The sequence below is a fragment of the Haemaphysalis longicornis genome, unplaced genomic scaffold, assembly GCF_048455015.1.
Source record: "Haemaphysalis longicornis isolate Haplotype H1 unplaced genomic scaffold, Haemaphysalis longicornis Haplotype H1 scaffold_1, whole genome shotgun sequence".
Lineage (NCBI taxonomy): Eukaryota > Metazoa > Arthropoda > Arachnida > Ixodida > Ixodidae > Haemaphysalis > Haemaphysalis longicornis.
The window spans coordinates 354,417,413-354,443,260 of NW_027526203.1; the positions used below are offsets into that span (position 1 = coordinate 354,417,413).

Genomic DNA, 25,848 nt, shown 5'->3' on the forward strand with positions numbered 1-25,848 from the left:
TCGCACAGCTGTCCATAATATGTCATAGGTTGTGTGGGAAGCGAACTAGTGGGTCGCATGGCCATTCTCTTTTTCCCCAATTATGTAGCTTATTTGAGTGAAGTTTGTGTTATAAGTGGTGTCAGTGTTATTTTGGCCTTTTGTCTTCATGGCCTTTTGTCTTCATGGCCCCTTTCACAACCGTCCAGGAGGATTTTGACACCCCCCCCCCCCCAAAAAAATATTCGAAAACAGAGGTAACTTCTGTTCAAAATTTGAGTGGAACTAATTCGCATTTGACCATTTATTAGCTCTTTGTGTATTATTTCGAGACCGCATGCTTACCCACTTTTGGTATTGCGTGTGAGGCCTGCTTTGTCATGAGCTGCAATGAGGATACTGCTTCTTCTCGTAGGAACTGCTGCCGTTGAAAGAAGCTTTTCCCCATGATTAGGATCTTAACATCAGATAGATGTTGCATGATGCTGTCAATGCACTGATGAAAATTTCTGTCCAGGTCCAAGTATCCCCAATATTTGGAATGCAGCAGACGAAAAAAAGGGAGGATTATTTGCACTTTCTGGACTGGATGCACATAATGTGGGCCAAGAAACCACATGGGGTATTGTAAATACATGCAAAGTGACACTGCGCAACTCTACAGTTTGTGTGGTCCCATTCTCTTTTTTCTAAATATTTTGTGAGGCCAACCACTATTGGCCTATCAGTTTCTTTGGATATTGCATGTGCCGGTTTGTAGTGGACATGACGTGCATTTACACTTTTAAGAGTACTGGGCCAGATGCAAGATAGGGCTACTTGGTTATTGTATAAACGCATCACTTCTTCGTACCTCCATTATCGCAGTTCATCACTCTTTTTCTCCTCTGTAGAGTTGTGGGCCAAAGTGCACTATCTCAGGCCGGCCTCTCTGCCTTTTGCCGATAAATTATCTCTATAATAAGCTTGTTTAATAGTTGTTTAGTGTTCTGCTAATTAGCAGCTTTTGCATTGCTAAAAAAATCAGCCTTATTTAAATTAAACAAAGCAGTAAACAAATCACGAGCCCGTTCAGCACATTCCCTCCCCCCCCACTATATATATATATATGAACTATTAACTTCATATCCACACACACCCAAAATCAGAATTCATAATAAACCTCTAAGTGGCATACAATCAATGTGCACTTCCCACATTAGCATATGGTCAGAAACTTGGTGTCCAAGCACTTTGAAAGGAAACAGGTAGGCCCAGCAGGCCGTGGAAGGAAGGATGGTAGAAGTAACGCTCGGAGATATGAAAACAGCATCATGGATTACAGTGGAAGTCATGATGGCTCCAATTTAGCTGAAGGAGTGGGGTTGGGCAGGCCATGTTATGTGAATGAGGGACAGCAGGTGGACCACCAGTTGGCTGATTGGCTGATGGTAAACAAAAAAGGGGAAGACCACGGACTCTATAGGAACTAAGAAAATTTGGAAACAAAGCAAAGCTCATGACAGAAATGGCTGGAGATTTTCGGGAGAGGCCTTCATTGTGCAGTGGACACATGGATGACGATGTATGAACAAATTGTGCCTTGGAACCAGGCGTGAAACCTTTCTCTAAACCTTTCAGGCATGAGGCCACATTGGCTGCTCCGCGGATCGCGCAGGACAGTTGTGGTTTCAAAGAACCTCAGCTCAGTTGTCAGAATCACCTTTGCCAGCAATTACTGCCCCAATGCCGTCACAAGCCTATTCAAGCACTCTGCACTTACCACCACACTCTAGCAACTGCTCTCCTTAACAAGAGGGCACTTCATGGTCTTTGTGGGTCAGTCAATGCTGCCCTGCACAACCCTGATTGAGCTGGTCGGGCAATTCTGCCAACCATTTGCCACAGGCTCCACAACAGCGCAGCTGGCAGGACTCTACTAGCACGATGCACCGTCAAGTGGAGAAAACGTCATCAACAGCACCATCCTCCGCAACTTTGCCTACTGACTTCAGGAGCGCAGCTCCAGTAAGCACTACAGAAGACAACATAGCAGATGGCATGGCCAATGTACCTTGACATGCTGCAACTCGAGTGTGGCCTTGTTCAGCTCTGTCCACGAATTCTTCGGGCTGTAGATCTCGAGGGCCCTTCGACAGCATAGTTGCTTCTGAGCACGAGGAAGAACAGCCTCCTGCATGCTCAGAGCACTGACAGTGGACAGCATCTGTTCTCCCGCAGCCCACCACAGTAGGTCGGGAGTGCCTAACACCACCAGCCCCTGGCGAGTGCCATACACTTTTGACAACCTGACCTGCTCCTTCCTACCCAGCCCTTTACGGGCAGCACGTCAAGCTGCAGGCTGGCTTCCATTGGTTCAGAGCTGATGCAGTCCTGAATATTCCAGGGCTCCGTTCAAGGCAGTGCTTTCTGGCTCAACTTTTCTTAGCAGTATGCATAAAATGCACGTTGTGTAAATATATTTCTCTTCAGCACGCTCTTCCAGCACTGTGGGGAGTAACTTCGATTATGTGAGCGGTGTTAGCTGGGCAAAAGGCTTAGCCTGCTATGCCAGATTAACGAGGAAAAGAACAGTAATGAATGCACACAAAGGCTGCTGATGCTTGCACATCCACTGAGTTGTATAAAGAATACCGGCCATCCCTGCGCTTCTCAGGTATGCAAGTAAAGCTTTTGTTGCAAGTGATGTGCATTCAACGCATGCCTGAAGCCCTACTGGTAGTAGTCTGGATATGCAGCTGGGAGAAATGCAATGAAGAGTAAAGCAGAACTTGTCAGGCAAGTTGGTGCCTCCTTGGTAAAAGCACGGGCTTTATGCTAAAAAGAACAAAACATAAGGTGTGATGGCAGAAGTGCTTGTCGCCATCATCCATCCTTGGGTGGCCATGTCAATTTGAATATTCAGCACCTTTCAGTACAAAACAAATGACTAACTTTAGAATAGGCATGTCTGTAATGCCTAAAAATCAAATTCCCACAATTAATGCTTCATGCATTCAGGTAACAACCTTCAAAGCCAACAGCGCCGTATGCAGATGAATAGGCAATGTTGCATGTGCTGGGGCCGCCAGAGCATCTGCAGCCTCATCACCTGGTCCTGGTCGCTGCCCACTGCTATTATAGCAGCACAAGACACAGCACAATGACTTCTTTGATAAAAAGGCAAGACTGGAATTTTTAATAAGCCAAACTTTAGCCCTTAAACAAAAACCATTACAAGCAAGAAAAGTGAACACCTTTGTGCAGAAAACGTGGTACAGTGATATCACTTCCACTCAAAACACGTGAAACACATCTAACATTAAAAGAAAAATGGTGCAGTTCTTAGACTGATGGCACAAAATATATGAGCTGAATGCCTGCACACCTTGTGCGTCTTCTTAGGTCATCAGCAGTTTAAAAGCTTGGCAATCCAATAACGTGCATGGCCCTTTAAAACTTGTAAGGGAAAAAAATGAAGTTAACATGCAAAGTTTGTATGCCAGATGCAATGCAACGTTTGCCCCGCACTGCACACGTCCTTCAGGACTGGATATGAGAGTTAAAAAAACAAGCGAGCATCGCTTTGCGTGACTTGTTCAGAAAACAGTGATGGAGTCGAGTGCACTCTGTTGTACGCGTGGTCCTCGGGTAGTGGCTGGTAGCGGCTTCAAATCTCGACGTTCAGGGACAGGTGCAGCCGGCCGTCCCCAAAGCAGTCCATGATGCTTTCCAGTGTGGCCATCCTACAGCCATAGGCCCTGTTGGGATGGCCTACGGGCCGTTCAAAGAACTGTGCCACCGTGTCCTGGTCGCTGTCACGGGGATCGATGCGGCGGCGAATGCTACGGAAGTCCTCCAACGGGTGTATCAGACTCAGGGTGTATGGCTTCCTGAATGGCCATTCCAGCTGAGCGTCACATGGGCCAGGCCAGATTGCCAGGTACATCCCCAACCAGACTTCGTTATTGACATTCCTTGTCATAAGAACCATGCGAATGGAGTACCCGTAGATGGTGTACTCGTCACTCCTGACGCTGCCAGAGTTGAGCAGTCTGGCCTGCATGGAGTTGTTCAAGTACCAATGCACGGTGCGGGACAGTAGCGGCTGCACGGCATTTTCCAGCGTGGTTACCTGCAGCACCAGGCGTGAGCCTCGAGAGCAGAATCGGCAACACCTGCCCGAAGCGGCCACGCGGCGTTCTAGTATGTTCACACGCTGCCCGAGACTCTGCAGCTCGTGCTGCATTTCTTGCCAGTCATATTCAGATTGCTGCTCGGTTTTCACGGCGCTCAGTTCATTGTAAGGCCACTCCATGTGTTGTGACTGACGGGACACGCTGGGTTCTGGGGTCTGGTAGGGGTAAGACGAAGTCCACGAGCTGTAGTCCGCGTGCCCCGGGTCCTGCGACGTAGAGTAGTACGTGTGCCCCGGGTCCTGCGCCGTATAGTCGTCTGCGTGCCCTGGGTCCTGCGCCGTCGTGTAGTCCGTGTGCCCTGGGTCTTGCGCCGAGGTGAAGTCCGCGCGCCCTGGATTCTGCGCCAAATTGAAGTCCCCATGCCCTTGGTTCTGCCTCACAGCGTAATCCTCGTAAACCGAGTTCTGCGCCGCAGCGTAGTCCGCATGCTGTGGAAACGCCATCTTCCTCGGCGATAGCGTTCTTGTACCGCTAACGACACGAGCTGTAGCGCAGTTGTCTGCAACCTCTTGGCGTACACGTCCTGTAACAGAAACAGGGCGAATATGTACAATTAATATAAATACAACCTCCGCAATCATAACTCGCTCTTTTTAAAGGTACCTTCGTGCGGCCAAGCTGACCAGATCAGGCCCGAGCTTAGTTCACCTGCTTATTCCAATTTTAAATCAGGCAGATGCCAGTGTTGCCTAAGTTGGTAATAAAATTTACCCAATTTTGAATAAAATAATACTATACTTAAAACATGACATTTACATTCGTTTTCGTGCGCAAGTTTGCACTGCTTTTATGCGTTTTCAGTCAAATGGAATTGTAGTTGAGGGGTATTACTGTGGGCCGGGCGCAACAAAAAGCGGCGGGAAAAAAGCTGTGATTAGAAAAACTGCGCACCAAAACCGAAACTATGGTATCTCTAATTATATTGGTCTCTTTCCCCTCCACTTCGTTCGTTTGTTTGAACTACAGGGTTTCCCGCTCAATATAATTGATATAATCCAATCGCCATCCAATTTTTTCCAACCGCCATTTAATTTACTCCAAACGCTGTCTAATTTAATCCAGCTGTCAAGAGGTTGTTCAGGAGTGTTTTGTGCGAAATTAGGCGCAGCTTTGCGGACTTCGTTGCGCGCGGTGTGGTGAAAACGTGGTGTTTCTTGATTCATTATGGGCAAATTATCTTATGCGAACAGCTTAATGGACATTTACTAACGCGCAGACCAGGAGTGGTCTTGTTTGATTCGTTGGTGCCATGTGCTGATCGTCTGCGAGATCATCAGAAGTATCGTCTGCTCGCGTGTTGTTACGCGAGCAGATAATACTTCTTACGCGAGCACGCGATAGTATAATTTGGAAATAATTCTTAACACTGCTGTAAAGTATTTACTGATTGAAAATCAGAATGCAAATGGCATTTAAGTAATGTGTTTTTATCAAAGGAACTTCTGAAGGCATTGTTACGCGAGGAGCAGACGATAGGTCTCTTCGATTTGGCCTGCACTTTATGCACGAGTTCAGGATGAGTTCAGCCAGTTCAGCGCAGGCGCCGCCACTGCAGAACCGGTCCTGCACTTTTGTCGTCTGCTTCTGCACCTCCTCCCTGGGAGGTGCAGGGAAAGCGTGAACTCATCCTGCACTCTCTGCACCGTCGGTAAATCGAAGAGGAAAGTGCAGGCGCCGCGCGCTGCACTCGAAAATCGAAGAGACGAGTGCTGCACTACCTGAATGAGTGCAGCGAGTGCAGTAAAATCGAAGACACCTGATACTTCCGACATGAGCTATCGACGGCAGTCAGCTTACAGCACGCGGCACGAATGGATCAAAAAAGACCGCTCTCTTGGTCTGCGCGTGTTAGTAATGTCCATTAAGCTGTGCGCATAAGATATTTTGCACATAAATAATGGATCAAGAAACACCTCGTTTTCACCACACCACGCACAACGAAGTCCGAAAAGCTGCACTTAATTTCGCACAAAACATTCCTGAAAAACCTTCGGACGAATTGGATTAATTTGGTCGGCGACCGGATTAAATTGGTTGACACTTGTATTGAATTCGCTGGCACCTAGAATAAATTAGATGGCGCTTGGTTTAAGTTGCACGGCAACTGGATTAAATTGAGCGGGAAAAGGGATGTAAATTGCTGCCATTCGGGCTGCAATTGACGGCCCAGTGTGCGCGTAGTACTGTTACAATGCGACGCTACATACGACGACCCCTAGAATGGGGTTGAAGACGAGAAAGCACCCTTAGCCGTTTGATTGACTCGAGTGTTCTTCGTCGCAAGTTCGCATTTACCTAAAACCCACCATCCGTTTGCTCCGCCTTTCACTTTCAAACCCTGTTGTTTCTTTGGGGTCTACAGCTTTGCGATATATTGCAGGAGTGGTGCCATGTAAAACGTTAAGTTTTAGTGTCAGGTCGGTTATTGGCCGCGAGGGCCACCACTGGAGAGGCCGACGCTGCGATCGTTTTGACGTCACTTGTAGGATCCCCGTTCCTACCTTTCTGCGTTGTTGGCTTGCCGCGCGTGACATTTCGTTTAGGACGTGCTTTCTAAGTGCACTTCCGTGCTGATTTCCGCGTTTGAAGTTCATTATCAGTGCGTGAAGCGTAGTTTGACCTCATGGGGACTTAATAACCGTGGCAGGCTGCCCGCAAACAACTTGAGCGTGGTGATGTATGCGGACGTATGCGACCGAACCCGGTGTAAGCGTAAGCTGCGGCTCGTTTCCCCGATCAACATTTAGCTCGGCTACGACGATCATCGAGCTAAATTTGTAGATTTCGGTTGTCGTTCTCAAGAAATCGGTGAAGGAGGAAATCATGAAGCGTTTAGCTGCCGCAGAAACGCTCCGCACACACGTCCGCCGTGCCTGCAGGCCGGCGGCGGCTCGAACCGACGTAGGTCGCGACAGCAATTCTTGTTAGCTGGCGGCGTACGAGCTGTCGGTGGCGATGGTAGCAATTACCCAGCCGCGGCGGTGTCGTCGGGAACAAGCAAGCCGTTGATTGCTTGCCCGGATTATTTGGTCTGTAGACAACTTTCTCCTGTAATTTGCTACAAAACCGCGAGGAGGGGGCACACGGTGGCCACAACAAAAAACGTGTGGTCGAATAAGCACAGGAAATGTGTTCTAGCAGACGACACCATAACCCGGCGTCCTAAAAGTGACGTCACTCGTCGGTGGCGCCACGGTATGTCCTCGGTGCCAATGCTGTTAATAGTTTGAAGGTACAAACCGTCTTTTTTTTTTTCTTTCAGGCTTTCTCTCCCGATTCGGGTTTTTTTTTTTTTTTCGTCATTTAAAAAGCAGGTCATCGATTGTAGGCAATATAAGTTCTTCGGACGAGTATGTGCCGTATGTTTTGTATCTCCAAGCAATCGAACCAAGCCACCAAACTTCGCGTGTCTGGGCATATTCTACTTTCACTTAACAGGGCACTTCGCAACGGACAACTTAGTCGCAGAAACCTCGCCGCAGATGCCGATTACCTGTACTTCGGAGCTTGGAAGTAAGATGATGGGCAACCTCGGCGAATGTTCCCGCTTTACAAAACTATGATTTGGAAACAAAAAAATGGACGAAGAAAAAGCGCGTAATCAAATTTGAGAATTGCCCACGGTGGGCTGCGCCAAGCATCGCGCCGCGAATGCGCATCACGTCATCCGAGCACAGCGCACGCCACGTCGTCTTTCCGCCAGTGTACGAATGGCTGGAAACTATTGGTTAGGTAAACAGGTATGAAAAACGTTTGTACATTCATTGTGCAGCCGAAAAGAAAGAAAAAAAAAGCAATGGTAAGGCAGGCGGCCGGAATTCACAAGAAAAATGTTGCTGGCGGTGGACAACTCATCTGTAAGCGCCAAGAAGAACTTTGCGGGGCAAATATAAATTGTGGGGCGCCAGTATTCAGAATCTGGCCTTCTCCCGTGCTAGGCGCCAGATGGCCATGCCTGGCTTTCCTCCAAAACATGCCAGCGTCTATGATCATTGCTATCATTGCTTTCGCGCTCACTGCCTCTCCTTGACCATTTTCTCTTGCTTTATTTCTTTAGATACTTTTCATGGCTCTTTTTTCTCTTCTTTACTTTTTATAGTTTTTATTTAGTATTTGTTTCTGGTGCTACATCTCATATTCGGGCAGTTTTTTATTATTATAATTTCCGCCCTAACCACCTACTTGAAATGCATTCGTTAAATGTCCTTCTTTAATTTCCGAGCATATAGTTTCTCTCGGTGAGCGCCCCTTTTCTGGCCAATCCCCATGAGTGAGTATGAGTCATAGTATCTTCTGGCACCACCATCACCACCACTATGCAAGAGAAGCGCACCTCGTTGGCCACGAATGCGATCTCCGTGTAGCGTTGTGAATGCGTGCTCTGCGCAAGCCGATTAATGTCGCGCATATATTTTGAAAATTTAATTTGAATATTTTGAATGATATTTTGAAAAAGAAAATTTTGACAAAGACTACGTGCGCTTGCGTTGGCGCGTGGCCGAGTGTGTGCGCGAGTAAGGTGCTTTATTTTTGTACGAGTCACGAGTGAAATCGCCTTTGTTTCAGATCTGACCATCAATCATCGGCCTTTGTGGGCGCTCACACAATGCTTATCGGGAAGATTTCTACACCCGAAGGGGGTCACGCTGTACGACATCGATTCTACTATACGCCCGGAAAGAACGTGAGCATTGTTATTTGAGCGCGTTTATGTAACCATCATCCCGGATACCTAATGGGCTACACTAGGAAAGTTCAATTATGCTAGGGAGCCTTTTAAGGACACAAACAGCACTCCCTCACCAGAGAAGGATCTGGCCACCCTGGTGTAGTAGTTGGCCGCCACCTCCCATGACTGATCAACTCAACTCTCGGCCCTCAGTCCCCAGCAGGGCGACGGTCAGAACAGCGATACAGCAGATCTAGAGGGTGCTAAGAATCTCTGGGTGCGGACAGGCCGCCATTGGAACTTGACCCTGGCAACTATCAACGCCGTGACGCACTCTGTCTGGCGAGGAAAGCTTCCTGCACTACTGGAGGAGCTCTCTGACATTAAGTGGGATCATATTATATATGGTTAAGCTAAGTTAGAAGGACAGGATTAATGCTTCAGGAAGCTCACTAGCGGGTACATTCTGTGCTACAGTGGACCTCAAGAGTATAAAGAACCCGCGGTGAGATTTTTAATCCACAGAGAAATAGCAGAAAACATGGAGGAGTTTTTCAGCATGAGCGGGAGAGTCGCGGCTGTTCTGATCAAGCTAAACAAGCGTGCCGGCCTATGCGCCAACAACCAGCTATGATGATGAAGCCGTAGATAGCTTCTACGAGGACGTCGAATCAGCAGTGAAGAAGGCAACAACGCTGTTCACTATTGCGGTGGGAGACTTTAACGCAAAGGTCGGTAAGAAGCAAATGGGAGAAAGGTCAGTGGGAAACTTCGGAATAGACAATCGCAACAGCCGAGGAGATACACTGGTGGGATTTGCAGACAGGAATAACAGAAATAATGAACACATTCTTCTACAAACGAAAGAATAGGCAATGGACATGGAAAAGTCCCGAGGGTACAACTAAAAACGAAAATGACTTCATTCAAAGGGACAGCCCCGAGTATCGTGCAAGACGTAGAGGTGCTAAGTAAGATTCAGAGCAGCGATCACAGGATGGTTAGATGCAAGCTAAGGCTGAATCTCGGAAGAGAAAGAACGAAACTCGTGATAACTAAGAAACCTCGCATGGAATCAGTCAGAGCCAGATCACAAGAGTTTAAAATAACTCTTCAAAACAAATTCTCGTCTTTGGACGAGCAGGACAAGGTCAGTGTAGACAGGCTCAATGACAACCTAATGTCGGCACTCAGTGAATCAGCAGCAGCTGTGGGAGAAGCAGCATGTAGAGAACAAACTGGAAAACTAACAAAGAAAACGAATGAACTTATTGCCAAACGTAAGAACATGTAAGTGTCAAGTATACGGTGGACCGGATTGAATTGGCCGAGCTGTTAAAAACTGATTAACAGAAATAAACCAAAATACATTCGTGCATATAACACGGCAGTGATCGAAGAAACGCCGCAGGTTTATGGGGAAGCTTGAAAGCAACTAAGAGAAAGCTAGCCATCGACAAAGACGGGATGTACGCACTGAGAGATGAGCAGGGAAACATGACGCATAACTCGGACGAGATAATTAAGGTAGCAGGACGATTCTACGCCAGGCTGTATGCCAGCGACGTTAGACCGGGGAAACTACTGAGAATACAAGCTCAACTTTCGATGTCCCACTGGTAACTAAAGAGGAAGTTGGAAAGGCTCTCAAAGGCATGAATATCGGAAAAGCTGCAGGTGACGACGGCATAACCGTAGATCTTTTGAATGAGGGAGGAGATATTGTACTGGAAAAGCTTGCTGTATTATTTTCGGAATGCTTGAAGACTCAAAAAGTGCCCATAGTCTGGAAGAACGCCAACATTATTCTGATTCATAAGAAGGAAGATCCCAAGGACCTCAAGAATTACAGTCCCATCAACATACTCTCAGTTGTTTACAAGCTGCTTACCAAAGTTATAGTTAGCCGCATAGGTGACAGCCTGGATTCCCATCTACCCAGAGAGCCGGCTGGGTTTAGGAAAGAGTAATGAACCATGGATTACATCCATGTCGTCAACCAAGTGATAGAAAAATCCGCAGAGTGCCACTAAACCCTTTTATATAGCATTTATAGATTACCGGAAAGCGTTTGATTCTGCACTCACCGCAGTCGTTTTAGAAGCACTAAAAAACCAGGGAATAGAGGAAACCTACATAAAGCTTCTAGGAGACATTGTGGGCTAACGTACGGGATAGCAGAGGACCCCGGCTAGCTTCGCTAGAGAACGCTACGCGCCGTACACTAGCCCTGCGGAATCCGAAGACTCACGCACGGGTTCGGGTACTCACATGCGGTAGACAGGCTCCGACAATCCAAAGTGAGGCTTTATTGCCTGGCAGATACAGGGCATATACCAGACAACACGACTATCGCTTGCGGGGAGACAATGGCTCCTGTCGCTCGCTCAAGCCGCCGGTGCAGGGGAGGCATCCCGTGGCGACCGATCAGGGCAGAATCTCTCGGCAGAGTCCGTGGAGCCAACTGGGTTCACCGTCATCGGGGCATTCGGCGTAGGCACTGCCGAGCCAACCGACTCCGACCAAATCGCCCAGCCCACTCCCCGCGGAGCGCTTGTTCGTCCCGCAGGTCAGCTCGGAGGGGAGAGGAGGTCTTCCCCAGGTCGGGGAGAGGGTGGCGCGAAGGGAGGTGGCAAACCAACACCACCTAGGGCAAACTGGTCCTCCTTCCCCCGCGCCCTCGCGCACACGTTCGCGGGGAGCCGGTTCGGCGCGCGCACGGGGTCACGAAGAGGTCACGACTGACGTGACGCGCCGGCTGCCCAAAGTGGCGGCTCCCAGCTCGCGAAAACATTTGCAGGCGAGGCGTAGGGAAACAAGGGTCCCCACAATCCCCCCCTTCTCAAGACCGAGCCTGCACCGCTTGGACAACCGCTGCCGAGCAAAAGCACAACACATCCCCAAAGATAACAACACTCGCCCCCGGTCAACAACTGTCCACAAAGTCCGTAACAGTTCTCCCATGTTGAAGCAGCACCACACCACACGCACAGTCCACGACACACCTTCAGTCCAGCGCGTCTTTGTAGTCACCGGAGGTAGCGCAGCCCAGGAACAGCGGGCCAAGGCAGCAGATGTAAACAGCAGGCGAGAGCGGCTGGTGTAAGCCGCAGGCCGAGGCAGCAGGCTTAGTAAGCAGCACGCAGGCCGTCGTCGCCTCAGACAGGATGGGCCTCTTGAGCCAGTTCGTCCGGCAAGGCCCACAGCGTCCGCCGCAGAGACGGCCGCCATGGTCGTGAGGGCACGAGAAGAACCAATCGACACGGGGTCGTGGCCCCGACAGTGTGCAGGCCGGGCCCGCCAGAGACCAGCCCAGAAGAGTAGCTTTTGGAGTGCTCGTGTGCTGCCAGTGAAGTGCCCGTGGCAGGTGCCTCGGAGAGGCGCCAGGTGTGCCTGCTCAGGAGGCCGCATCTCGATCGCCGCTGCACCGAGTCAAGCGGGCTGCGGCCCACGAACGGGGCCTGGGCTGCCAGCGATGGTAGGCACCAGCGGCTTCCGGAACCAGCCAATGATGTGCGGTGTGGCTGCGGGCGACATGACCAGACCCGGAGCAAACGCTAGGGGGGACGTGCTGCAGAAACAAGTCGGATTAACAGCAAAACAACGCCCGACTTCCCTGCTGCTGCTCTCCGAATGGGAAAGCAAAACAGGGTGCTCGGGCCAGGCTAGGGCCAAAAAAAGAACCCCAGCACTGGTGCAGCGGTTCGATAACCCGGAATTTCGTGTGCTCAGGGCAGAAGGCCGCCCCGGTATCACACACTACATTCCAGGTTATCAAGCCAAATAACGATGTGGCAGAACTTAAAATGTAAGCCTTAGGTCCCACGTGTGAATGGCCGCCCGCGAGTCGCATAAAGAGCTCAAAAACCGCTCTTCGCAGACCGCGCGGGATAACCACCTTGAAGGGGTCAGAGGCCTCCTTCGATGGGATGTATATCAGCAGGAGTTCCCCTTAGATTGAGCAGAAACGTAACCTACCAGAAAAAGAACAACCAGAAAACAAACAAAGCAAAACAATCAAACAAACAAATAAACGCGCCTGCAGCAATACGAACTGCTTTGCGCTCGGCGCCGACAGCAATACCAGCTGCCGCCACTTTCTCGGACCCGAGTGAGTACGCGGCGCAACTGCGCTCTAGGATGGAGCAGGCGATTTCGTTAGCCCGCAGAAACCTAGGCAAAGCGCGCGCTGGACAGAAGGGCCAGTACGACAAGGCACACAGGGAGGTCCGCTACAAAGCGGGTGACCTAGTCCTCAGACGCAACCACGTCTTGAGCGACGCAACCAAGGGCATCTCTGCTTCCCTGTCGGTCAAGTGGTCGGGCCCGTACCGAGTCGGGGATGCGCTCACTCCGCTCGTGTATCAGCTGGTAGATCCGAAAGGGAAACCAGTTGGCGGTCCAGTCAACGTCGCAGATCTGAAACCTTTCGTTGCGCGCAGTGACGATTGGAATGTTGAGGCAGCTCCCAGTCTGCGAAAGCGGCCGAAGCGCGGGGTGGCGGCCCAACGGCCTAACATCCATCGCTATCGGTTGGGCAAGCGCGCGTAACCACCCTCCTCCGCAGCTCCGCTACCCCTCCGAGGTAAACGAGCGCTCTGCCTCTGGCACCTTCCCCGCGAGGAGGAGCGTATGTTTTCCTCGCTACTCGCGCGGTCCGGCGGAGGGCCCTCGCCCTCCATTTGCCTCCGAAGCAGTAGGGGGAAAGGGGCGTCTGCACTACAGGGAGAAGGGAGAACGGGGGAGCCTCCTTGACCCCCTCACCTACTTCCGGTCAGTCGATTCCGTGCCCAGCAGGAAGGGAGGCGCCACTGCGCCCCCGCCAGGTAGCGTACGCTCATTTTGGTACAAGGCCCTTCCTCCGAGGCTAAATTAAGGTGGGAACGCGGGTTTGGTAGGCCATTCCGTCCTTCGCCTTCAAACCACCAACATGGCTCCCGCTCAACCTCCTGCTCGCCCGGACCGGCCAGCACCCAAGAAGCGGCGCCCGGTAGCGTCGTCCTCGAAGCCTTCGAGACCGGCCGGCGTTCCGGGTGATCCCGGCTCATCGTAAGTAGCGCTAGAGACGGGACACCGAGGCCTTCCTCCCAGCCCGGGCCTTCCCCCCTGCCAGGGACCTCTAGAGACCCGGCCTGGCGTTCCGGCGGGGTTCGTGCTGCCTGCGCCGAAGCCGGATACGAGGACGGTCACCACCTGGACATTCCAGGAGGGCAAGGAGCCGCCGGTGAGCTTTTGCTCGACCCGCCCTTAGAAGCGGCAGCGGCGGCCGCGGGTACGGCAGTCCCGCTCCCTCGGCATGTTCGAGGGGCGGACGGTGTCCGCGGCGGGCGGCGCATCCCTGGCCCCGTCTCCGGGGGCGCAGTACTGCGCGGGCTACGCTTAACTGACAGCCACGACAAGTCGAAGTTTCACCTGGACCACGCCCCGCCGCCGCCTTCGAGCTCCGCTTCCCGCAAGACGGCACCGGCTGCTCCCCCGGGGCCCCTCCAACCTGGTCCTGCGGTTCCGGCTCCGGCGACTTCGGGCCCGGCGGTGCCTGCAGCCCCGTTCCCGGCGCCCGTGGTGGACGTTCCCCTGCCAGCGGCCCCCCCCCGGTCCTGCCTGCTGCCTTGGCCCCGGCGTTGGCCGAACAGCTCGTGAGGGCCGCCCTGCCGCGCCTGATCAACTCCTCGGTGGTGGAGGCCCTGGTGACCGACCCGTCCTTCACCGCGGCCATCACGGCGGAGGTCCGACGTACGACGTCCAGGGTGGCCGAGGTGGTGTTGTTTGAGGAGGACGTGCCTTTGCCTCCGGCCTCTGCGCAACCCTGGAGGCGGCCGCGGCGGGAACCCTAGAGGGCATAGAGGTGGCCGACGACGCCACTTCTAGTTCGGGTGGCGACACCACCGACAGCGAGAACCTCTTGAAATTTTAAATAAAACAGGTCAGAGGAAGCGGCCGCGTACGCCTTTATTTTTTGGGGGGTTGCCCGTCGGCGGGCTCGGTCTTGAGGAGGGGGGGGGGGGGGGGATCCTTGTGCCCTCATGCCTTGTCCGCACACGTTTTGGGCGAGCTGGTAGCCACCATTTTGGGTAGCCGGCGCGTCACGTAGGTCGTGACCCTTCATGACCCCGCGCGACGCGCCGAACCGGCTCGCCGCGAACGTGTGCGGAGGGTGAGGGGGAGGGACGACCGGTTCGTCTGTTGGTTCGTCGCCTTCTCCCTCGCCGCCCTCTTCCCGATCGCCGGAGGAGACCTCCTCTCCACCCGAGCTGACGAGCGGCCCGCGAGAGCGTTCCGCGGGGACTCTGCTGAGATTCTGCCCTGATCGGTCGCCACGGGATGCCTCCCCTGCTCCCGCGGCCGTGGTGACGGATATCGAGGTCTGAGTCCCGCGGCTTGAGCGAGCGACAGGAGCCACTGTCTCCCCGCAAGCGATAGTCGTGTTGTCTGGTATATGCCCTGTATCTGCCAGGCAATAAAGCCTCACTTTGGATTGTCGGAGCCTGTCTACCGCATGTGAGTACCCGAACCCGTGCGTGAGTCTTCGGATTCCGCAGGGCTAGTGTACGGCGCGTAGCGTTCTCTAGCGAAGCTAGCCGGGGTCCTCTGCTATCCCGTACGTTAGCCCACAATGTCTCCTAGAAGCTTTATGTAGGTTTCCTCTATTCCCTGGTTTTTTAGTGCTTCTAAAACGACTGCGGTGAGTGCAGAATCAAACGCTTTCCGGTAATCTATAAATGCTATATAAAGGGGTTTAGTGGCACTCTGCGGATTTTTCTATCACTTGGTTGACGACATGGATGTAATCCATGGTTCATTACTCTTTCCTAAACCCAGCCGGCTCTCTGGGTAGATGGGAATCCAGGCTGTCACCTATGCGGCTAACTATAACTTTGGTAAGCAGCTTGTAAACAACTGAGAGTATGTTGATGGGACTGTAATTCTTGAGGTCCTTGGGATCTTCCTTCTTATGAATCAGAATAATGTTGGCGTTCTTCCAGACTATGGGCACTTTTTGAGTCTTCAAGCATTCCGAAAATAATACAGCAAGCTTTTCCAGTACAATATCTCCTCCCTCATTCAAAAGATCTACGGTTATGCCGTCGTCACCTGCAGCTTTTCCGATATTCATGCCTTTGAGAGCCTTTCCAACTTCCTCTTTAGTTACCAGTGGGACATCGAAAGTTGAGCTTGTATTCTCAGTAGTTTCCCCGGTCTAACGTCGCTGGCATACAGCCTGGCGTAGAATCGTCCTGCTACCTTAATTATCTCGTCCGAGTTATGCGTCATGTTTCCCTGCTCATCTCTCAGTGCGTACATCCCGTCTTTGTCGATGGCTAGCTTTCTCTTAGTTGCTTTCAAGCTTCCCCATAAACCTGCGGCGTTTCTTCGATCACTGCCGTGTTATATGCACGAATGTATTTTGGTTTATTTCTGTTAATCAGTTTTTAACAGCTCGGCCAATTCAATCCGGTCCACCGTATACTTGACACTTACATGTTCTTACGTTTGGCAATAAGTTCATTCGTTTTCTTTGTTAGTTTTCCAGTTTGTTCTCTACATGCTGCTTCTCCCACAGCTGCTGCTGATTCACTGAGTGCCGACATTAGGTTGTCATTGAGCCTGTCTACACTGACCTTGTCCTGCTCGTCCAAAGACGAGAATTTGTTTTGAAGAGTTATTTTAAACTCTTGTGATCTGGCTCTGACTGATTCCATGCGAGGTTTCTTAGTTATCACGAGTTTCGTTCTTTCTCTTCCGAGATTCAGCCTTAGCTTGCATCTAACCATCCTGTGATCGCTGCTCTGAATCTTACTTAGCACCTCTACGTCTTGCACGATACTCGGGGCTGTCCCTTTGAATGAAGTCATTTTCGTTTTTAGTTGTACCCTCGGGACTTTTCCATGTCCATTGCCTATTCTTTCGTTTGTAGAAGAATGTGTTCATTATTTCTGTTATTCCTGTCTGCAAATCCCACCAGTGTATCTCCTCGGCTGTTGCGATTGTCTATTCCGAAGTTTCCCACTGACCTTTCTCCCATTTGCTTCTTACCGACCTTTGCGTTAAAGTCTCCCACCGCAATAGTGAACAGCGTTGTTGCCTTCTTCACTGCTGATTCGACGTCCTCGTAGAAGCTATCTACGGCTTCATCATCATAGCTGGTTGTTGGCGCATAGGCCGGCACGCTTGTTTAGCTTGATCAGAACAGCCGCGACTCTCCCGCTCATGCTGAAAAACTCCTCCATGTTTTCTGCTATTTCTCTGTGGATTAAAAATCTAACCGCGTGTTCTTTATACTCGGCAAGCACACCCAAATAATGAAAAGAAAGCTACCTTCGTCACTCAAAATAAAAATCTACAACCAGTGCATACTACCGGTGATGCGATATGCAGCTGAAACTTGGCGCCTTTCTAAACAACTAGAAAGCAAACTTAGGTCGGCTCAACGTACGGGCCATGAAACGAATAATGTTAGGAATAACACTCAGATACAAGAAACGAGCTACCTGGTTCAGAGAACAAACTAGAGTTGACGATAGTTCAAATAAGAAAAAATAAATGCACTTGGTCTGGCCCACTTTATTCTTGCTCCGTGGTCTGGCCTTGTAATCAGACGAACCTACAACCGGTAGACAATTAGGGTAACAGAATGGATACCAAGAGATGGGTCTAGAAGAAGGGGAAGACCAATAGCACGATATGAAGGGATAGAATACGGAACTTCGGGGGTAAAGAAAAAGAGAGAGAATCAACTTTTATTGAGCCTAATAGAGGTATTGGGCACTGGACGGGGTTAACCCTCTTCTCGGGCCCCATATGCATCTAGCAGCTCCTGGCCCCTGGCTGCTAGGGCGAGCTGGGTCGTCAGGTCGGGGTTAGACAACAAGGTCTCCCATCGCTCTCGGGGGTCGGGTGTGGGAGTATGGGTGGGTTTGTACTACCCGCGGGTTTGTACCCCGCAGCTTTGTACTATCCTGGAGTCGGTTGTGAAGGGCCCCCTGGGCAGCGCAGGAGCCTGTTCTCGTCCTGGGGCTCCACTCCCTCCAGAGGACACGTGTGGACACGGCTAAGTGCGCTGCAAGCCAACACCCGCGTGGCGTCACTTTTTTCGCGAAGTCAAATGCAAACGACGAGCACGCTGAGGGGCCCGGCTTGTACCAAGCACAGCGCGAGGCATTGGCGTAAAGTGTTCAAGCGGCGATTTTCTTCAAGACAGAGGAAGCCATCCGCCGAGACAAACACGCTACACGGGATAAATAAGCGTTAATTGATGACATACACGCCAAGTACTGTATGCCGCTTTGCATGCACCACTTCTCTCTCACCAACGATCCTTTTTTCAAGCTGTATTTATGCTTTGCATACCGCAACTTGTTATTTGGGTTATTTCTTGACGTTCTTGTCGTTGGTCACAGCAGAAGGCGTCTTCCCTGTGAACAGGACACGTAGACACATTTTGCTAGCGATGATTAGTTGAGACACTGCATTTTCTAATGTGTATACGATCAACGAGTTTTTTTTTTCATGCTACAAACCTTACGCCTCATACATCGGAGGGAACGAGACAAGGAGCAGAAAGACCCTGCGCTGTTTACCATGAGTCCAAACCAACTGGCCCAATTTTTCCTTTTGCTGCCTTACGCCTGTAATCGGCCTCACTTTTCGTACGTATGTATGTATACGTGTGAGCATATCCGCCCTCGGCCGTGCCCTCGCGTCTTCAGATTTAGAGGTCAACTGTGCCCAAATTTATTCTGTAAATAATGTTTGGGAAAGAAGAGCCGCTTTAAATCCACAAATAACTGCTCCAGCGCATGCACGCAGACCGTCAATGCTCCTCCGCATCGGTTTCTTCACTATCCATTAAGCCCCACGGACGGGAACGCATTCCGAGCACAGGGCGCCGGCAGCTTCCGAGGCATCCTGCGCAGCGCGTGCTTGGGAACAAGTCACAGGTCCTCAGAGGCGCAGTAAAGCCTATTAGCCCCTAACTGATTTCGGAAAAGGGGACCGCTACTCCTGCATGCTGCGGAGCAACGAATAATAACGGCAAATACCCTCTTATTTCTTTTCGAAAATTATGCCCATGCCTACTGCAAGTGTCGAAATATTTCAGTATAGAATGCAACTTAGCAATTTATATTGTTTTTTTTTCTAGGCCACCGATTCGCCGGTCCAAAAAAGCAAGCGTTCGAGAATTGATGCTTTCTTCCTGCCCCTGAGGAAACGAAGCTCCACACCAAGCAAGAGTTCGTTCCCAACAGCGTCTGCTGCTTCGGCGGCGGACAAGCTTGCACCAACCGATCTCCAACTCGTGCCCTCGGTGGGTTCACTTACATTGGACTGCTCGGCCACGGCCGCTCGATGGAAACTAGTTTCCATCGAGGCCGTGGCTCGGCTACCTGTTCCCAGAAGAATACTTACGAGCTCTTGACCTCGTTGAGCGGAAACAAATCGGTGAGTGAGTCAAAAATCTGCATAATTTCGTGAATAACCACTGCTCCCTTTGATGATCTGTGAACTAAATATTGCACGCTGACAGTGGTAACTAAATAGTACATGCTCATTTGCAGGTGGACGATTCATCTGGCGGCAGGCGTAAGCGCTCAAGAAGTGGCTCCTTCGCCGTGCGCGACAAGAAAAATGATTCAGCTCCTACGAATTTGGCGGTGCAGCTGCATTCTCTCCTACTCCCGTTCCGACCGTGTGCCAGAGTTCCACAAGCCGTTCGTCGTGTGGGCCCCCTGTCACAGTCTCAGCGGCACCTACAAAAAACAGTGTGCAAGTGAACACCCCCTTCCGCCAGACTCGCCGAGCACAATCGAAGGAGGAAGTGCGTCAACCATTCAGCCAAGGGTATTCGATGTAGTAATCTTTGCTGGCAAAAGCAAACCAGATACGGTCTTCTATTTACTGGAAACCACTGGCAACCGCCAAAAGGCTATACGTACCCTTCGTCGCAACACACAAAGAAAGGAAAAGTCGAGAATCGTTTCGTCAGGAAGGAACACTTAGAAAAGTATCCCTGACTAGTTGTCTCTGACGTAAGCTGTGGGATTCTACATTTCACACACCAGTTATTTCCCACCCCGCAGCCATCGCGCTCAGCAAACATGCCTTGCGAGCGCTGGCCGCGGACGGGTCCATTGTTTGCGGAGACAGACAAAGGCAAGGGCAAAACACCAATGGTATGGTAGCATCTATTGCAACGTGCAAACCAAATATACTGCATACAGACTAATCGTAGGCCATAACGGTAACACTGGGAGCGAGGCATTAAACAACGCTAGAGATCGATATGGTCCGACTCACCGATGGATACCGGAGCAGCGGGGCGCCGCGCGTGCGAGCGTGGGTGCAGTCTCCGAGCTCGTCCGGAAGCGTCCGTTTGTGGCGCGTTCCCCAAGTCCGGACCAGCGCGCCGAGACGTCCGCGCGCTACCGCATCCCCAAGACAAGAGCCCGTCCTCTCGTCATGCGACAACCCACCAGACCTCGCCATTTGGTGGCGCTAGTGCCGAGGAAGAACTGGTTCTCGGGTATGGTAAGGCAGAGGGGAAAAGGGTCAGCGCCTCCACCCTGGCGACAACGAACCCTCCGGTCGCTGGCGCCCTCCCGTATGGTTCCCGTCGTGCGAGCGAGGCGCATTGTGCAACGCCAGCCGCGATGGGAAGCTAGCCAGAAAGGGGTTCGCGTGAAAGTCGCGATCCCCACAAAACAAAGGACTCTTTTGCAAGTACTGCCCGTTTTTCGTCGTAGGTAACACCGGAGGGTACCAGAAAAACGTGCCTTTGAGCAACCTTGTTACAAGACCACTTACATCATTTGCGAAGCTGCTCGGAAAGGACGGAGCTCTAGAGTTGCATAATAGCAACAAATATCACTGTAACGCTGTTGAGGCTGGGAAGGCGTTCCTTGCATGCTACCATTCTTCGTCGAATGTCGTCGCCAACCAACTCGAGACTCAAAGAGTGCAGGAGATTTCTGAAAACCGTGAACGATGAGGGCGTGTTATTGACTGACTGCATAATTTTTCTCGGCCGACAGAACATACCACTACGTGGTCACAGGGACTTTGGTACCTTTGAGCTGCATCAGCACGACGAAGCATCTCAGAGCCAGGTTAATCAGGGAAACTTTCGTGAATTGCTGCGTTTCCTAGTCCAGTCCGGAGACAAGGTCCGGGAAAACCACCTGAAAACATCATCGTCGAGAGCTACCTATATTAGCAGCCGCATTCAGAATGAGTTAATCGCATGCTGTGGAGACGAAGTTCTCGCAAAAATTCAACGCAATTTAATTGGCGCAAAATATTACAGCATAATTTTTGACGAAACGACCGACATCTCTCACATGTCCCAGATGAGTCGTATTTTTCATTACGTCCGAAAATCTCGAGATGGAACGCACGTCGTAAGAGAAGACGTCGCGAAATTCCTGTATGCTCACGTCAATATCGGAGGTTGACTCGCCGAAAGAAGGCGAAGGCTGCAGTTTTATTTATGAGCCATCATTGACTGGAGAGGTTCTCGGGAAAATTGTCAGAAACGAAATCAACTCAATGGGGTTGCTTCCAGCCAAGTGCGTCGGGATCGGAACAGATGGCTGCAGCGTAATGATTTCTGAAGCTTGTGGCGCCGTTCAAGACAGGGTGTCGAACCGGAACCGAACCGAAAACCGGAACCGGAACCGAACCGAAAACCGGAACCGAACCCGAATTTTTGCCCGGAACCGGAACTGAACCGGAACCGTATTTCTTCCGCCATTTCGGAACTGAACCCGAACCGGAACGAATCGAAGGAACCGTTCCGAACCGGTTCCGGGGCCTAAAAAATGTAATTTCTAGCTTACCATTTCGGTACCCTACCTTGCGTCTGAAGATATTTTGCCACTCGCCAGACAGAACCACGAAATATTTTGCGTAGTCTGCAGTTCCCAAGGCCCATCATGTTCTCTTCTAATTAGTGCCCTCAATTTAATGTAAAGTTGTCTATCAGTTTGCGTTAGGTACTGCCCATCCCTCCCAATTATATTTTACATTTAGCATAACTTAAGTTATAACGCATATTGCGAGGCAACATATCATGGAATATTATTCATGGTTTCTATCTACATGGTGTTTAAAATCGTGTAAAGTTTTCATTGTGTTGTTAATTCGCATGCATACTTGTCCGCTTGTGAAGGCCTTCAGGTACACCATCAACAATAAATTCATATCTTCCACTTATTCTAGTTTGAATGGGCAGTTATATACAAACAGCACTGAGACACCAACACTCGCAGTTCTCAAAATTAACGTCACTTTTTCTTGTATACAGTGCCGTTGTGTCCTTTGGTTACTGCTCTAAGAGAACATGAGATATAAAAAAACGGGGAATCCTAATTTCCACTTTTAAAGTATATTTGATAGCATTTTCATGTTATCTTGAATCTGCTCAACCTTAAACTTAAGAGGCGGATGGATTGAAGTCGATTAGTGCGGGTTAGCGGGTAGACTGGGGTGAATTAGGTGAGTGAATAAGCTAATGTGAATTAGTGGGACTGGTGTGTTGATTAATTTGGATTAAAGGAATTAGCGGGTCAGTTAAGGCGGATTCGACGGTCGGACCAAACATGATATCTTTGGGGTCCTTGGCATATAGAAATTTTGCAGCGCTCTCCTTCTCGACCAATCAGGAAGTTTTGTCACGCACAAAGTACCCGCAAAGTTATGTGACGACGCCTGAATGCTATAAAAGGTTTTTCTTTATGCCCGTATTGCGCTATTATGTTCTTGCTATATTAACGTTGACATCTGGGACTAAAGTTATTAACTAATTGCCTAATGCATATTTTATATTCATCAAAGGGTTTTCAAAACGTGTGTATATATATGAGGGGAGACAGTTGGAAAGAAACTAAACTGCAAGAAAAAAAGGGAGGGACGATCAACTGGTTTGATGCAAAGGCGCCCGATAGCATTCTTCAATACCTTCTATTTGTGTTACCGTTCTGCAGCCTCCCACACGTGTAGCATCTCAACCCCCGAACCCAGCCCCCTCTAAACTGAGGAAGCGGCGATAGCAAGTGCGGTTAGCCAAAGCGGCGCCAAAACTCTCATAAGAGACTCTTAGCAGGCGTGGCCCAACTTTGCCAACGGTCGATTGCATGTTACAACACTTCCGATGATCAATCAGAGACCACCAACGTGACCAGTCACGATTGTATGGGCACCAGCTCATATGGCATCCCCGGCAAACAAGATCACCATCCTCGTGGGTCGAGATTTGACTCGCTTAGCCAGCGCTGATGAAGCCCGGCCCGAGTGCATGCATCCTGCAGTCACAGACCAGGAAGTTACTCAACACTATGGCCTGTTCCATAGAACGTATTCCTCCCCGCACAAATCGCTACCGATTGATTGATTGTAGGGTTTAACGCGCCGACGCAACGCAGGCGATGAGGCGCGCCGTAGTGGAGGGCTCCGGATTAATTTTTACCACCAGGGGATCTTTATCTTTAACGTGCGCCGAAATCTCGTATACACGGGCGTTTTTGCTTTTCGCCTCCATCAGAAAAGCGGCCGCCGCGGCCGGGAATCGAACCCGCGACCTCGTGCTCAGCAGCGCAACGCCTTAGCCACTGAGCCACCGCGGCGGGTCAAATCGCTACCGATTAACCGCTACCGATTACTCCGCACCCTGTGGGCATACACCTTCCCACACAACACCAGACTTCACCTCTTTGACGGGACACAACTCTCTCCATTTCGTTGCTTCTGTGGAGAGCCTAAGAACATCATACACATAGTAGGCGGCTGCGACAAGTGTGCCGTACATCCATCCAACCTCCACGTTTCCATAGAGAATTGGGAGACAGCCATGGCCAGCTCCGGCCTGGAAGATCAGTTGCTCTTGATGGAAACGGCTGTCGATTCAGCCCCCTCGAATGAGGTCGCCTCTCTGCACCTTTGCCTCGATTTAATTAAAATTCATTCTCTCTCTCTCTCTCTCTCTCTACAAGTGATCATTACTGCTGCTTGTGACTTCACTTGGCTATCATCTTTCCTAGAGCCCAATTGCTGTCACCAGTCGCTGAAGGGCCATTAGCAAGTTCCTATCTCCGGTTTTTCCCTATCCAATGCCGTCCTATACACGCCGTCCAATGAGTCTTTGTATCCATTCTTTCTTTCTAACAGCTCTGTTAGCAGATAAAAGATGAGCAGAAGGAAATTTCTCTAAATGCCACCTCCCATGCTTGGCAGTCGGCGCCACATACTCGTCACACTACCATAGAAAACATTTTGCAGGTACAGTTAAAGGAGCTCTTCAGCACTTTAGATAAACTCGCCGCGGTGGCTCAGTGGCTAAGGCGTTGCGCTGCTGAGCACACAGACGCGATTTAGGTTCCCGGCCGCGGCGACCACTTTTCTGATGGAAGCGAAAAGCGAAAACGTTTATGTGTCCGAAATTTTGGCGCACGTAAAGATCCCCAGGTGGTCAAAATTATTCCGGAGCCCTCCACTATGGCGTGCCTCGTCGTCGGAGTTGCGTGGGCGCGTTAAATCCAACAATAAATAAATAAATAAATAAATAAATAAATAAATAAATAAATAAATAAATAAATAAATAAATAAATAAATAAATAAACAAAAAAGCAGTAAATAAATCAACACTTTCGATAAACGCTTTCACTTTTCTTCGCATCTGTAAGCACTGCGAAAACTATAGACCTTTTTAACTTCTTCTTCCTGGGCGCTGCCATTTTATCAGTGGGCTGGGCTAGCGGCCTTATAATTGGCGCAATCGACAGGAAGATGTCACTGCGCATGCGTAATACAGCCTAGACCCAGTCCTGATCTTATTATAGATTAACGGATGAAAAGGTGTATAGCTATTGCCAGCACAGAGCAACAGTGCGTGATTTGCTCGTCGCTGCGGATACACCTTCCGTTTCTACTTCGCTTTTGTAGCATTTTTTTAAGTGGCTATCAAATGCGTTCTATTCTGCAACTCAAGGAAAGCCGGCTAACAGCCGCTACACCACTGTAATGACGTCATTCAGCGGTCGAGGAACGCGAAGACCGGGAAGGAGAGAAAAATATTTCGAGCAAGTTTCTATGTTATTTGATGAGGAGATAGCAATAATTTTTGGCTGAGGCACATTGCGACCCCATAATCTAATGTGTTGATTGTCTACTTTCTGCAAGCACTCAAGATTTAGAAAAAAGTTGAAAAAAGTGTTGCAGGGTCGCATTAGTTTGGCGAAGAAAAAATAGTTGGACAAAGAAACCTTCATTATGACTTTGTTTTTATGCCGACTTGATAAGGAAACGTTAAAACGAGCAAAAAAAATTGACAGAAAAAAACACGCCAGCTTTTTTTCTTCGAACCCGTTTGAACCGGTTCGAACCGGAACGGAATGGTGCTCTGGAACTGAACCCGAACCGAACCGAAACCGAAAGGCTTGAACCCGAACCCGAACCGAACCGGAAAAAATTCCGGTTCGACGCCCTGGTTCAAGAGATCAGAAAGAAAGCGGTGAACGCAGTTCGTTGTCCCTGTTTCAGCCACGCCTTGAATTTGTCACTTTCAAAGTACTCTTCGATTCTGGAGGTACGACATTTTATGGGTATCATTGTGGAAGCGACATTTTTTTTCACGACCTCATAGAAGCGAAATTCTGTACTTCGACATGTATTGAAAGGTCAACTTTCGGGGCTCTGCGAAACCCGGTGGGTAGAGCGACACAGTGCTGTGATGGAATTTAGGTCCTCCTTGGCGGATATTATTCAGGCACTCGAGATTGTAGCTATAGCTGGCAAAACCAGACTTCCTCTGCAGCTAAGGCAAGCACTTTAATTGCAGCTCTTCGAACAAGCAACTTTTTAGTTGTTTTATTCACCATTAGTGAAATTCTTGCCTTGACGGAACCTCTGAGCAGGCTTTTCCAGAAAGAAACCTTGTACCTCCACACTGCAGTTGAGCTGTTACAAGACACTCTAGTTTTACTGAAGTCTAAACGAGAGACAGTAGCGCACCCAGGATTTTTGTCTGGGGGG

General features: G+C 50.1%; 2 protein-coding genes across 3 annotated transcripts in view; one reads left to right on the top strand and one right to left on the bottom strand.

The window, feature by feature from the left end:
* LOC144154916 (uncharacterized) overlaps window positions 1–23,240 on the top strand; it is a 34,316-nt gene extending 11,076 nt beyond the window's left edge. Inside the window, exons 2-4 of the mRNA XM_077686031.1 lie at window positions 8,724–8,841; window positions 18,968–19,132; window positions 19,383–23,240. Of these exons, the coding sequence (XP_077542157.1) occupies window positions 8,724–8,841; window positions 18,968–19,132; window positions 19,383–19,598 (499 nt within the window). The 3' untranslated portion in view covers window positions 19,599–23,240. The remainder of the gene's footprint in view (window positions 1–8,723; window positions 8,842–18,967; window positions 19,133–19,382) is intronic.
* On the bottom strand, window positions 3,062–12,855 carry LOC144154914 (uncharacterized). 2 transcript variants are annotated; one of them, XM_077686029.1, is made up of 2 exons: window positions 11,832–12,855; window positions 3,062–4,680 (listed from the first exon to the last, which is right to left on the bottom strand). In XM_077686029.1, exons 1-2 carry the CDS (start codon window positions 12,235–12,237, stop codon window positions 3,629–3,631), a joined length of 1,458 nt encoding a protein of 485 aa, XP_077542155.1. In that variant the 5' UTR covers window positions 12,238–12,855; the 3' UTR covers window positions 3,062–3,628. The 2 variants fall into 2 exon arrangements, with proteins under 2 accessions (XP_077542155.1, XP_077542156.1); XM_077686030.1 differs by lacking the exon at window positions 11,832–12,855 and adding an exon at window positions 4,761–4,838 and having other exon boundaries at window positions 3,068–4,680.
* Window positions 23,241–25,848: the final 2,608 nt, after the last annotated feature.

Coding starts and splice junctions, on each gene's coding strand:
- LOC144154914 (XM_077686029.1), bottom strand. CDS start 12,237: ATGCGGCCTCCTGAGCAGGCACACCTGGCGCCTCTCCGAGGCACCTGC. Junction 4,681..11,831: donor AAAGACGCGCTGGACTGAAG/GTGTGTCGTGGA, acceptor TTTCTGTTACAG/GACGTGTACGCCAAGAGGTT.